The 14,257-nt window shown below is 36.4% G+C and overlaps 1 protein-coding gene across 1 annotated transcript in view; it reads left to right on the forward strand.

Annotated features, from left to right (window-relative positions):
* Nucleotides 1–324: 324 nt before the first annotated feature.
* DCTN4 (dynactin subunit 4) overlaps nucleotides 325–14,257 on the forward strand; it is a 32,330-nt gene continuing 18,397 nt past the window's right edge. Inside the window, exons 1-6 of the mRNA XM_081286909.1 lie at nucleotides 325–526; nucleotides 3,662–3,732; nucleotides 5,732–5,910; nucleotides 10,100–10,143; nucleotides 12,236–12,343; nucleotides 13,904–13,977. Coding sequence (XP_081143035.1) covers nucleotides 392–526; nucleotides 3,662–3,732; nucleotides 5,732–5,910; nucleotides 10,100–10,143; nucleotides 12,236–12,343; nucleotides 13,904–13,977 — 611 coding nt within the window. The 5' untranslated portion in view covers nucleotides 325–391. The remainder of the gene's footprint in view (nucleotides 527–3,661; nucleotides 3,733–5,731; nucleotides 5,911–10,099; nucleotides 10,144–12,235; nucleotides 12,344–13,903; nucleotides 13,978–14,257) is intronic.

The following is a 14,257-nucleotide window of genomic DNA, read 5'->3' on the forward strand; positions in this document are numbered from 1 at the left end:
TTTCCAGTTCCCAAGGAATCTGTCTCTTTGAGACCTTTGATCGGTCTCCGGCATTTCTGCCTTCAAGGTGAGGAAGGTCCTTCTTCTCTGGAAGAAAATGAAGAAAAGGGAGAGCGCTGAGCCTGTTTGGGTTTGAGCTGCAGGTCTGGGCGTAATCATAGGTCTGAGCTAGCTCCGGGCAGCCGACGCTCACTGAAACTCCGCCGAGCCGGACCTGGGTGGGGACGAAATCTGGGACGCCAGCTGCGGGCCAGCACTTTGATATTCAACCAGAGCAAACCCCAAGTGCGTCAAATTCCACGTAGAGAGACGTAAAGTAGGCGGCGAGGATGCAGCCGGCTCTGTGATCACGTGAGGCGGCGGGAGGGCCGTTGGCTCCTCCCTCTCCAAGATGGCGTCCTTGCTGCAGTCGGAGCGGGTTCTCTATCTAGTCCAAGGAGAAAAGAAGGTTCGGGCTCCGCTTTCGCAGCTCTACTTCTGCCGCTATTGTAGCGAGCTGCGGTCGCTGGAATGTGTGTCTCACGAGGTAACAGTCGTTCCATAGAGAGTGTGTGTGTGTATTGGGGTGGGGGGGGTGTTCATTCTAGTCACTGCGACTGGTGGGGAAGTTCCGCCTGGTGGAGGCGGGCAGTTATTTTACTAGCTTACTGATTGGCTCTGTCTCCCGTCATTCAGCTTGGCCTGCGATTTTATATGCTTATAACCTGTCACTTAGAAAGGAAGTGCGGCCCCGGGTGGGGCTGAGCGGATCTTCTTTTTCTAGAGCGGCCTCTGGTTGGACAAATTTGACTTAGACTCTGGCTGTCTCCTGTGGGCCTTGGTAACTGAGTGGGCTTGGGAGAAAGATCTGGGATGCTTAGTTCAGACCACTTGGACGAAATACCTGTCGTTGCAGGATTGATGGAAGGGAGAGGCAGACATTCTCATTCATGGTCCTCCCAGCTTGGAAGGTCCGCCCTTGTTTTAGCCAGGAAACTGGTTGCTCTTCAACCGGTTGTTTCCTGGCTCAGGTTAAGGCCTACCGCAGGGAAGAGATTAAATTGAGTGGGTGGGTTGAGTGAAAGACACCTAGAATAAAGTGAGAAAGAAGCTCAGAGTTATATTCATGGCGCTTCTCTTGATGGTACTGGTGCTATCCTTCCCAAGCACAAGTGGTCAGTGTGAGAGAATTGCTCAGAAATAGGAGACCTGGCCAGTAAAAAAAAAAAAAAAAGTCACCAAATAACAAAATCCCAAACTTTCAAAGCACTTGACACAATTTAATCATTCAGTGAGCTTTAGGAATTAAATGAGGAATAAGACAAACCCTGCTGTTGATAACTCAGTTTAGTGAAGAAAAAGCTGATAATAATAATAGTTATATTTGTTGGGTACTTGCTATATGGCATATGTATTATGTAATCTCTTCAAACCAATGGGGGGAAAAACATTTTGCTTTAAAAAAAAAACATTTTGCAGGCAAAGGAACGAGTGTTTGCCTATGTCACACAGATAATAATTTGGTGGTGGAAGAAAGAATCAGGATTTGGACCTAAACAACCTGACACACAGAATTTTACTAAAGATCTCTGGACTGTCAGAATGCACCTGAAATGTGTCTTGTACTATAAACTATTTTACACATTCACAGTTATTTTACTGGAGGTAATATTAAGATGAATCAAGGGAAGCAACTGGAAAACACAAGAAAAATCAATGTCATATATATAATGTATTCTCCATTAGCACTGTTCATGTATCTCCTTGGCAGGTCCTTTCTCTCTTAGATGTTTCCCTATTCCATCTCAACCCCAGAACTTACTGGATCAAATTTCCTGTGGCAGATATTACAGAGTTTAGTCTCCATGATCTCTAAGGATCTCTTCAGCTAAGACATTTCAGACTATAACAGCATCTTTTACAATGTGGTGTGTACCTGTGTTGTGGAAGTCATTAGTTTAGGAAGGATGAGGCTACTAAGAGTCAGGAAGTCCAGTAAGCACTAATGGAAAACCTGGGCCTAGATCTGCATGTGAAGGGACAATTTGGAAAAGGGGCAATAAGGAATTAATTGCATTTTGCCTTTTATGATGTCAGTGTGTATTAGCTTTTCATTGCTGTGACCAAAATACCTGACAAGAATAACTTAACAACTTAGGAGCAAAAGTTTTTTATGGCTCATAGCTTCAAAAGTCTTAGTTCATGGTTGACTAACTCCATTTCTCTGGGCCCAAGGTGAGACAACATCATGGTGGAAGGGTGCTGCAGAGAAAAGCTGCTCAATTTATGACAACCAGGAAACAGAGAGAACCAACCAGGGAGCCAGAGATAAAATATAAATCCCAAAAGCATGCTGCCAGGGACCTAACTTCCTCCAGCCATGACAGTCATCACCCAATTAAGCCATTCAAATTATTAATCCATCAAATGAATTAATCTGCTGAGTAGGTAGCAGCTCTTATAATCTAATCATTTCAACTCTAAACTTTGACACAGGAGCCTTTGGGAGATACCTCGATCCAAACCATAACACAGTGGAAATATTAGTTAGCAATATTGTACTTTATATCGAATAGCAATTGTAGTGATCTTTTCAAATTGGGCCTATTTATAGCAGATGGTGAAAAAAAAAAGACAGTTTCTATCACAGTAATTACATTCAAATTACTATCTTTCCAGATGGAGGTGAGTAGAATTCTATAATTGTCGAATAGGATCTACCTGCATTAAAGAAAAGACTTATTCGTGGGCTGGGGATGTGGCTCAGGCGGTAGTGTGCTCGTCTGGCATGCGTGCGGCCCGGGTTCGATCCTCAGCACCACATACCAACAAAGATGTTGTGTCTGCCGAGAACTAAAAAATAAATATTAAAAAATTCTCTCTCTCTCTCTCCTCTCTCACTCTCTCTTTAAAAAAAAGAAAAGACTTATTCAGATCTTTCAGATCTTTAAAAAATATAGTGAATTTAATGTTTGGACTGTGCTTTGCATTAAATATGATAAGATTATCCTATTTAATTTTTCATTTTAAAATAAACCAGTTAAAGCAATTAATTTACGTTTACAAAATATGTTACTTTACTGATGAGAAAACTTTTTTTTTAAGTCTCCCTCAGCAGTTAAAGTGTATTCAAATAAAGCTGAACTAGTCAGGTGCAGTGGCACATGCCTGCAATCCCAGGTACTCAGAAAGCTGAGGCAGGAGGATCACAAGTTTAAGGTCAGCCTGGGCAGCTTAGTGAAATCCTGTCACAAAATTCAAAAAAATTTTAAAGGAATATGGCTGGGGATGTAGCTCAGTGGGAATGTAGCCTAGTAATGGGACCCTGGGTTTTATCCCCAGTACTTCAAAAGAAATAAAAATTTAAAAATAAAGCTGGACTAGATAAGAGGGTATTTGATCACAGCTTTATAATTGCATTGTTTAATTAATCTGTTCATTAAGTTATCATAGAGTTATTCATTTGAAAACTTTAAATTATGATATAGACAACTTTTGACATATCTAACAATAAAAGGGAACAGAAAATATTCAAAATGAAAAACAGAAGGTTTTTTTTTCCCAGATCAGTGATATTTCACCTTTTGCTGGGGTATTTTAAAATTCGTAATTTGACATTTCTACAAACTAAACTGAGCTTCTCTTTTTTTTTTTTTTTTTTTTATTTCTTATTTGCTCTTAGGTGGACTCCCATTATTGTCCCAGTTGCTTAGAAAATATGCCATCAGCTGAAGCCAAACTAAAAAAAAATAGGTAAGAACATAATCAGTTTTTCTGTTTTCCTCAACTATTTTTAAATAGCTGGTAAGGAAGCACATGGAATTACTTTCTTTTTTTAAATTGCTCTTTATTTCATCACTGCCTCAGATCAAATGCCCTTTAATTTTTTTAAAATAAACTTTCTATTTTAGAACAGTTGCAGATTTAAGAATTATTGTAAAGATAGTACAGAGAATTCTTTGTCACCTCCAACCCAGTCTCCCCTGTTGTTAGGAAACCACATTATATTAGTCATATATCCTTGGGCTTCTCTTGACTGTGACAGTTTTTTAGACTTTAAATATGATGACATTAGGAATTTTGAGGAGTACTGGAGAAGAACTTTATAGAATGTACCTCAATTAAAATTTGTGTGATGTTTTCCTCGCCAGACTGAGGGATATGTTTTAGGGAGGGAAGAGGACCACAGAGATAAAGTACCATCTCTCATCACATCGGATCAAGGATGAATTAACTGTCCATATGATTTATCTCTCTGGATGTTAACCTCACTTACCTGGCATGAGCTAGTGTTGTCAGGTTTCTCAACTGTAAGGCTAGTCTTTTTTCCACTCCTTTTCTTTACTCCTTCGAATAAAAAAATCACATCATAGCCCACACTTAGTGGGAAATTTCCCCCTTCTTAATAGCTTTCTGCATAAAATATTTAAAATTTATTTTGCATGAAAGATTTATCTCTTCTCTATTTATTTATTTATCATGTAAATCATATTTCACTTTGAGCTCATGAATATTTATTTTATACCTTGGATTGTAATCCAGTACTGCTTTATTTATATTTTTGCTTGTTGGTTTATTTATTTATTTTGCCCATGTTGTTCCAGCTTTGGCCATGGGGCTCTTTCAGTTTACTTCTGTATTCCTTCAACATACCCCTATAATTGGTAGTTAGGGGAAAGTGTTCTGTTCATTAGTTTGAGTGCTTTATTACTAGTACTACAAAATACTCCATGCTTGTCTCATGTATTTTTCTGTGTCTGTCTTATAACTGGCCATTTCTCAAAGGAACTTTGGTTCCTTTTATTGGAGAATAGTATTAGAAACCAAGATCTGGCTGCTAGACCTGCTCATTGCTACTGGATGATAGTTTTTAGTTTGGCTCGAAAGTCCTTTTGCTACCTGTCACACTTCTATACCTTTATGGATGTGTTATTTATTTTTCCTGCCCCAAGAAAGAGCTCCTGATAACCAGATGCTGTTTTGTTTGTTTCCTACATGTTAATTTTATCATTTTATACTCAGAGGATCTCTGTGAGGTGGATACTATTATACTCACCTAAGGATAATATACAGATGGCAAAATGTTGCAGATAATGGAAGTGATACAAGACTAGAGGTATTGGTAATCTCAGGTGGTGGGAAGGTTAAAAGCAGCAAGGCACAGGACCCCTAGAAGGAAAATCTTGGCTGAGGCTAGGAAGAATAGCATCTGAGAAGAAAAAACCCTGAAAGCATACTGTTTCTGAATCCTTGCAGTTTAGTGGCATTGTTTGGTTTCTGTTTCAGCTCTCTGGCACAGCAATCAAGCCCTTATTTTCTAAATCCAGTTTCACAACTCTTTGAGCTGTTGACTCTGTTTTCCATCATATAATTGGGCTCTCCTTTCAAGGTTTATGCTGTGACAGTTGTCTTTCCCTTAGAAATCTTTGTAACCTGCTAAGCATAAAAAGATTCTGAAATAATGAATTCTACCTGTTAACAGTGATTTCCTCTCTGGAGCAGGATTGGATCAGGTTCTAATACTTCAAAAGCTTTGGTGATAATTGCATACATTTTTTAAAATAATATATAATTCTTTCAAAATGATAAAGTTGAAAACAGGCCCCAGGAATAATTTTTTATCTTTTTTCTTGGGAGATATTCCAAATTGAACATGTACTCTGTTGAATTCCTAACATGTAGAACAGTGTCTGGTACATAGTTTGATAAATATTTGTTGAATGAACAAATGGTTGTGTTTGTCACATTGCAGATGTGCCAACTGCTTTGACTGTCCTGGCTGCATGCACACACTATCCACCCGGGCAACAAGCATCTCCACGCAGCTCCCAGATGACCCAGCCAAAACAACCATGAAGAAAGCCTATTACTTGGCCTGTGGATTTTGTCGCTGGACATCTAGAGATGTGGGCATGGCAGACAAATCTGTAGGTGAGTGAAGTGGACTTGAACATGAGTTCATAAAATGCAACTGTCAGCTCTGTATTCATCCATGTATATGAATCTTTTTTTTTTTTTTAAACATGTTTGGATACTCCAGAATGGATACTTGGATATGGAATTGCCAAGCAGAAGAAATAAAAGCAATTTAAAACTTTTATAGATGTTGTCAAATTGTTCACCATGATGGAAGTGTATGGGAGAACCATTTTTCCTTTTTTGTAGCCAACACTTTATATAACCAAATTTAAAAATTTTTGCCAAATAAAGGAAGTTTTAGCGGGGCGTGGTGCTTCATGCCTGTAATCCCAGTGGCTCAGGAGGCTGAGACTGGAGGATCCTGAGTTCAAAGCCAGCCTCAGCAACTTAGTGAGGCACTAAGCAATTCAGAGAAACCCTGTCTCTAAATAAAATACAAAATAGGGCTGTGGATGTGGCTCAGTGGTCAAGTGCCCCTGAGTTCAATCCTCAGTACACAAAGAAAGGAAGGAAGTTTTAATTTGCATTTCATGAGCATTAATGAACTTGAACCTTTGACATATTTATTGAACATTTTTATTTCCATTTATGAGAGTTGCTGTTCATAATCTTTGCCCATTGTCCTTCTGACTTTTCATTTTTTATTTGTAATGGTTCCACATTTTTGGTTATTCGTTTATAGTCTGTGATATATGATCCAGCTATTTTTCTTGTTTTCAAGTAAAAGAAACACCCAGAAATCCAGATAGATGTCTCAGTTTGTTACTCTGTAAGTGAATGTTTTATATTAGCCTTTTATATTATGAGCCATTAAGGATTGGAGAATTTTTATTTCAGAACTTAAAACTTATGATGACTTCTAGAAGCCTATCTCTTCTGGGGTATCTAGAAGTGATAATTGAATACTCAGAACTCTTAAATAGTATAGATAATTTCATTTCCTCCATGATGTCATTGGTGCCTAAGAAGCCCTGAAACCACTTTTATTTATTTGATTATTTTTAAGTACTTCTCTTTAATGTACAGAGAAAAAATTATAATGACATCATATAGTAGTCTTGTCAAATTGCTGTGGAGAAGAAATTACTAGTTCTAAAGAAGCAAGTAGCTAAAACATATGGATTTTTTTTTTTTTTAACCAGGGATTAAACCCAGGGTTACTTAACCACTGAACCACATCCCCAGCCCTTTTTATTTTTGAGACAGAGTCTCCCTAGGTTGCTTAGGGCCTTGCTAAGTTGCCAAGGCTGGCTTTGAACTCGGGATTTCCTGTCTTAGCCTCCTGAGCCACTGAGAATACAGGCAAGCACCACTGTACCTGACAAAACATTCAGACTTTTAAAAATATTTTTCATGACTGCCTTGAGTAAGACAGCCTCTAAAATACGAATATTGTGCTACAAGGTGTTATTTCAACCATTTTTTGCAAAAGAGTAAAATGCTACCATCAGCAAGGTATTTTAAAGTCCTTTTTGTTGGGGGGGAAGAAATTATTTTTAAATATAGAGTATTTGTGTACTTATCCAGCCTAGGAAATGAAACATAACCAAAGCAGTTTTAAGACCTCTTGTAACCTTTTCCCTACTTTATTCCTCTTGCTCTCTGCCTCATCTTCCTCTCCAGGAAATAATCTCAATCCTGAATTCTGTGTTTGCTAGTGTCCATGCTTGTCTTTATACGTCTCTGTGTAGCCACTAACAAATAGTATTTTTTATATAATCTCTATGTAGCCACTAACAAATAGTATTTTTTAATTTTAAGCAAGGAGAAATATACTGTATAGGTACTGCTACCACATTTTTTCCTCAACATTGTTTCTCCTACATGATTGATTTGCACATGACTTAACCACAGTGTGCTTTATTCAGTTGTTTTCAGTGAACATTTAGGATATTGCAGTTTTTTGCTGTTGAAAACAGTGCTGCTAGAAAAATATGTATGTGTTTATTCAGGCACAAAAAGAAGCATTTTTCTGCCATAACTGGAAGTAAAATTGCCCATCAGAAGATGTAAACTTCCTTTGTTCTCCAAAATGCTATACCAGGTTTTAGGGAAGTTTTTTGGTTTTGCTTTTTTTTTTTTTGGTACCAAGGATTGAACTTGGGCACTAGACCACTAAGCCACATCCCCAATCCTTTTTTTGTATTACATTTAGAGACAGAGTCTCACTGAGTTACTCTTACCAATTTAGGGCTCTTTAAAGTTTTTTCCAAATTTATGGTGTGAAATCATATTTCATTATAGTTTATTTTTATTTAGTCTTGAGATAATTACATATAATGAAGCTTACCAATTTTAAGTGTAGAAATCTGTTCTGCTTAATAAATATGTAGTCATAACCACCACCATAATGATGATACACACCATTTCCATCACTCCAGAGTTGTTTCCTCTATTTCCTTTAATCAGTTCCTTTTCTACATCATTGGTCCCTGACTACCCTGATACACTTTCTTTTCTTTTTTTTACCCCCTTCTTACTGGAGATTAAACCCAAGAGTGCTTAACCACTGAGCCACATACCCAGCCGTTTTTATTTTTTGAGACAGGGTCTCTTGCTAAGTTGCTTAGGGCCTCACTTAGTAGCTGAGGCTAGCCTCGAACTTACCATTCTCCTGCCTCAGCCCCTGAGCCACTGGGATTACAGTATGCACCACCACACCTGGCTGATATGCTTTCTATCACTATGATTTTACCTTTCCTAGAAGCTTATATAATTGGTGTCTTGTAGTCCATAGTCCTTTGTATCTGGCGTCTTTCACTTCAGCATAATATTTTGAGGTTCATCTATATTTTTGCTTCGTAAGATTTCTTTTTTAGTGTTCCTCTTGTTTGGCTATAACACAGATTGTTTATCCATTCTTCATTTGATGAATGTGGGTCGTTTGGCAGTTTGGGCTTAAATGAGTAAAGCTGCTGTGAACATTTGCTTACAAATCTTTGTGTAGGTATATGTTTTATTTTATTTTTTTAATTGAGAAAATACCTAGAAGTGGAATTGCTGGGTCATGGGGTAAGTGTAGCTTAACTTTAACTAGAAACTGCCAACTATTTAACAAAGTGTCTGTGCAGTTTTGGATCCTAATCAGTAAAATAGGAGTTTTAATTCCTTGACAATCCTTGACGCTTTTGATTTCTTCATTTTAACCATTCTGGTACTTGAATAGTGATTCTTCATTGTCTTTAGTTTGTGTTTTTTTTGTGTGTTTATATGCTATCTATTTAGCATATTTAGTGAATTTGTTAGAAATCTTTTGCTCATTTTTTAACAGATCTTTTTCTTTTTTTTCTTTTTGTCTTTGTGTTGAGTTGTAAGAGTTGCATATTCTGGATATAATTCTTTGTCATATATGCATTTTAGAAATATCTTCTAAAGCTCCCCAGTCTGTAGTATGCCTTTATATTTTTTCAGCATTGTCTATTGAAGAACATAAAATTATAAATTCAGTGATGTCTAGTTTATCAGTGTTTTTTTTTTTATACTTTGTGCTGTGTCCAGTTGAAAAAATTTTATCCACTGTCACTAGGATTTACTTCTATGCTTTCTACATGTTAGTTTTAGCTCTTAGAGTTACTAAGTTCTTGTTCTTTTCAGGATAAGTTTTGTACATGTTGTAAGCATTCAGATTCTTTTTTCTTTATTTCATATGTGGTTATTCAATTGTTTTAGCATCATTAGTTGAAATTTTTCATTATGATTTTATTTTCAATTCTCTTGAGTAATCTATTTTTTTATAACTCGAAGTAATAGAATATAGAATCTGTATAATAATGCAGATAATAACTGGGTTTCTGGAATTAGGCTGCTTGCTTCAGTTTAAGCCTAAGACTACCATTTACTATCCATATGACTTTAAGCAAGTTATTTAATCAGCCTCAGTTTTCTATCTGCAAAAATGAAACTAGTAATAAGAGTCCCTTCCTTAGGTTATTATGGGAATAGAAAGAAATTTAATACTTTTCAAATGCCTACTGTGGAGGCTGTGCGTGCTGTAGGAATGAAAGAGGTGGGCATTATCAGCATCATTATAGCTAAAGAAAAAAAATGTTTTTCTGAGCATGCTGGTCTATAAAATTTATAGAATTCTTTCTGGGATTCTTGGACTTTGTCTTTAAGTTTCATTTTATGGCCTACAAATGACCTATTTTTATGAAAATGGTCAAATAATGAAAGTCTCATTTAATGTTTCTTTATTTTCTAGCTAGTGGTGGTTGGCAGGAACCAGAAAATCCTCACACACAACGGGTAAGTAAAGGGTCATATGACCAAAAAAAAAAAAAAAGAAAGAAATAAGAAAATATAGAATAAAAGACTAAACATCTTCCATTTTATCTGTGCATATGACCTATGCCTAGAAGTCCATGATGTCTATTTTGTTATGTTTTACACATAGAAAATGCTTCTCGTTGTAAGACATTAAATCACAACCTCACTTCTTTTAGAAGTTAATGGAAACATCTAGATATAGTTTTAGTTCTGTGTTTGAGTTATATGTCCAAAAAAGGAAAGATAGCATTTTTTCTTTTCTTCACATACCCACCAGGGAGTTAAAGTCTCATTTGTTATCAAATATTTTTGGAAATATAAACATGTAGACATTTCAACCACTGGAAATACTACTGATTTAGAAAATACCTTTGGTCTCAGTAGTGGTTGCTTATAGGATCATGACTTGAGCATCCTTTAGCAATTTGTAGTGAATTGATCTGTGTATTATACCTGATTTTTTTTGTAATCCTCTTGAATTAGAACAATATGAGTAGGGTAATGAACTGCTATAGAAATGAAGTGTCCTGTCAGTACAAATTAAACAGTAATTATTCATCTATAATATCAGCAAAAATTAGAAATATGAAAATATCCTGGGTCAAAGTGTGGGGAAATGGGTTTTCTTTGTTGTACTATTATAATATTAGTGTAGGTTGATATAGATTTCTTGAGCTCCTGGCTGTATATACTTCTTGGATTCTTGCATGAATTATAGAAATGCTTACATGTATGCATACGCGTGTGCACGCACGCGCGCGCACACACACATTTCAGACATAAAAAGTGAATAACTATATGCCAAGGACCATATTGATATATAGTCCCTACTTTCATAGAGTTTAAGTCTAATGAGGGGGGAAAGTCAAATCAATCATTCATATAATTCCCAGATAAAGAGAAAACCATGGTAAGTAATGTGAAGGAGAGAAATTGTGCCATGTGAACATGTGAAGGGGTGAGGGACATCCACTGAGAATTGAGGACAACAGGCACAGAGGGGAAAGAATGTAAGGCAGGGAAACAAAATATGCAAAAACGTTGTAAGTGAAGGAAGCAAAACATATGGTAGGTAAGAAAGGGAGTGTCACTAGAGTGGAGCATAGTCACAACAAAGAGGAATTTAGGGTCTGACCATGCAGGACCAAATTAAGGAGTTTGAGAAACTATTAAGTGGAGGAGATAACAGGATCAGATTAGTGTTCCTAAAAAGTAGTTACTGCTGAATTCAGAGTACAGTCGTGGGCACCATAAGTCTAGTTGATTCAGTTGTAGGAATTGGTTAAATACCTTATAGGGTATCTCTTTCCAATAAGTTACAACCTTTTTTAAAAAATGACATTGATCTATTTGCACTGGATAGAAAGATGAACCCAATGTATTTGTACTGGATAGAAAGTTCAGGATATTTGCAGTGAAAAAGAATGTTATAATTTTCATTCCCTTTTACATGGAAATTCAAGTTGTATGTCTATACACAGGTGTTTTGAAATTATGCAGAATATAATGTGCTATGTCTCTAGTGTATGAGAATGATATCCAAACTGATAGTAGTGGATAACTGAGTAAAGAGGTCAACTTAGGCACACAGAGATGAAAGAGAAGTTTTATGGTTTATTTATGTTTATATATTATTTGAACTGTTTGTAAATAATGTATGCTGCTTTATGATTAAAATACTTTAAAAGTAAGAGTATGATGGAGGAGTATAAAATAGAATATGAAATGTCATATTCTTGGAAATAAATGATTCATGCAGAAAAAAATAGGAGCAATTGGAAGAAGAAATAAGCAGTAAGATAAAACAATGATGAAAAAAAGAACCTGAAATTTTCAAGTCTTTTTATTGCCCATTTCTTTCTGTGGTTGAACTTGAAGGTTTCATTTCGATTCTAAAAGCAGATCATGTAATGAAGAAATTCTCTTTAAAGAAAAAGCACATACTTGCCCATCTTAACTAATTTGTCTTCTCTGTACTGATTATGTAACTAGTCAATATGGTTTATCTATTTTGTATGTTTCCTGTTAGCTTTTTTTGCAAAACAAATACTAAGTCTTTGATTTATTACAGATGAACAAATTGATTGAATATTATCAGCAGCTTGCTCAGAAAGAGAAGGTTGAGCGAGATCGCAAGAAATTGGCACGACGTAGAAACTATATGCCTCTGGCTTTTTCGGTGAGGATTTGGTACCAAAAAAATGGACATTGCAAAACTTGTGGGACATAACATTTCAAAAAGTGGCCATTGTCCTAGATTCCTGAGTGTTGGGTAGCAGACGTTTGAGTCCAAAGGACATTTGTGTTTTTTTCACCATTACTTCTATCTTTTGAATATTTCCCCTCAAAAGGCTACTATTTAATTTTATAGGCACCGCCTAACTCTACTTGCAACTTTTGTGTATTCGAGAAAGTCTGAGAAGAAGAAGGTGGGCAAGTGGTAGATTTTATTGAGATTACCCGTGTAGCCTACCTTTGACACCCTGGTAGTAGTAGTTTCCCAACTCTATAGTGTTTTTTTTGTTTGTTTTTTATAGCTTCCCATATTTCTCCAAAATCAGAAACACTGACTTTTACACAGTGCAGTTGAGTGGTTAAATAGTAATAGATACACATGCAATTTTTTATAGGAATTATTTATGGAAGTTATTCTTTAATCAGTTTTTATACTAGTAGGCAGAAGCAAGAGATGAAAGTTTTGAGTTTTTGTTGTTGTCCCCCAAGTTTTATTTGCTTTTATGGAACAATTTGGTTTCTTTGTGCTTGCTTGAGACCCAACAGATTGACATTCAATAAAGAACATTTATTGAATGTCAGTGATGTGTCAAGCACTGTGCTAAGCACTTTGTTTGTATTATTGAATGTCAATGATGTGTCAAGCACATGCTTAGCACTCTGTTTGTATTATTTTATTTAATCCTCACAACAATCTTGTGGGACAGATAATGTATCCCCATTTTACACTTGACATAATGAGAGCTGGCAGGATGAAGTAACTTGTCATACTGTATCGACATGAGAATGAGTTAAGCCATTAAAACCCTAAAGATTGGTAAGGTTCATATGAAAATATTTAGATTGGAATTTAATAAAACATTGACATTTGCAAAGCAGCCAGATTTTTTTCAAGTCCAAAGGTATAATCAGCACATGCGGTACTATATATTTAGGAGAGGAATTTGAATTAAATGCATTATCCTTCCAACTTTCCCATATACCTGCCTGCTGTATGAGTTTGCTTCTATCTTATGCTGCATTTTTTTGTCTCTGTTGCAACCTGCTGCTATTTGGGGGCTCTACAGCAACATACTATTCATGTAGTGGTAAGTTCTGTTTTATAATTCTTGCTAACCCTGAAGAAGTTAGCAGATGGTCTCTGGTGTTCCAGGATGAAATTCATCACCTGTCTTAGACACTCCACATAGTTCTTACCTGAGCCACAGCTTAGATTTTTTAGCTTAATAGCAAAAACTCACATTTAATTCACTTTTACTGGTATTAATGTAGTTTCAATCTCCATTTTGGTGCTTTTATTATTTTAGGAATAGAATAATAGTGTGGGTTTACAAACCACTGTCTTTAAAAGCAGCTTTTAAATTAGTTTTTGGGTTTGGTTTGGTTTTGTTTTGTGTTTGCTTATTTCCCTAAGCTTCTCATGCTATCCCACCCCAAATTCTTTGTTTCAGTGAATACAATATATAAATGGATTTTCTAATAGGGATTTTTGAATTTTGTTTAGGACAAATATGGTCTTGGAACCAGGCTTCAGCGACCCCGAGCTGGCGCGTCCATCAGTACCCTTGCTGGACTTTCGTAAGTTTGAACATTAGATTTTGAAAAGAAAAGCAGGTATCAAAATTAATATTTAAGGAACTTTTTTTTTGCCAGGCCATGGTGGGTACCAGGGATTGAACTCAGGAGTACTCAACCACTGCACCACATTCCTAGCCCTATTTTGTATTTTATTTAGAGACAGGGTCTCACTGGGTTGCTTATTATATCAGGTTACTGAGGCTGGTTTTGAACTTGTGATCCTCCTGCCTCAGTCCCCCGAGCCACTGCAGGTGTGCCCCCAAAAAGAGAAAAAGGATAT

The sequence above is a fragment of the Spermophilus citellus genome, assembly GCF_964194105.1.
Source record: "Spermophilus citellus genome assembly, chromosome: 1".
NCBI lineage: Eukaryota > Metazoa > Chordata > Mammalia > Rodentia > Sciuridae > Spermophilus > Spermophilus citellus.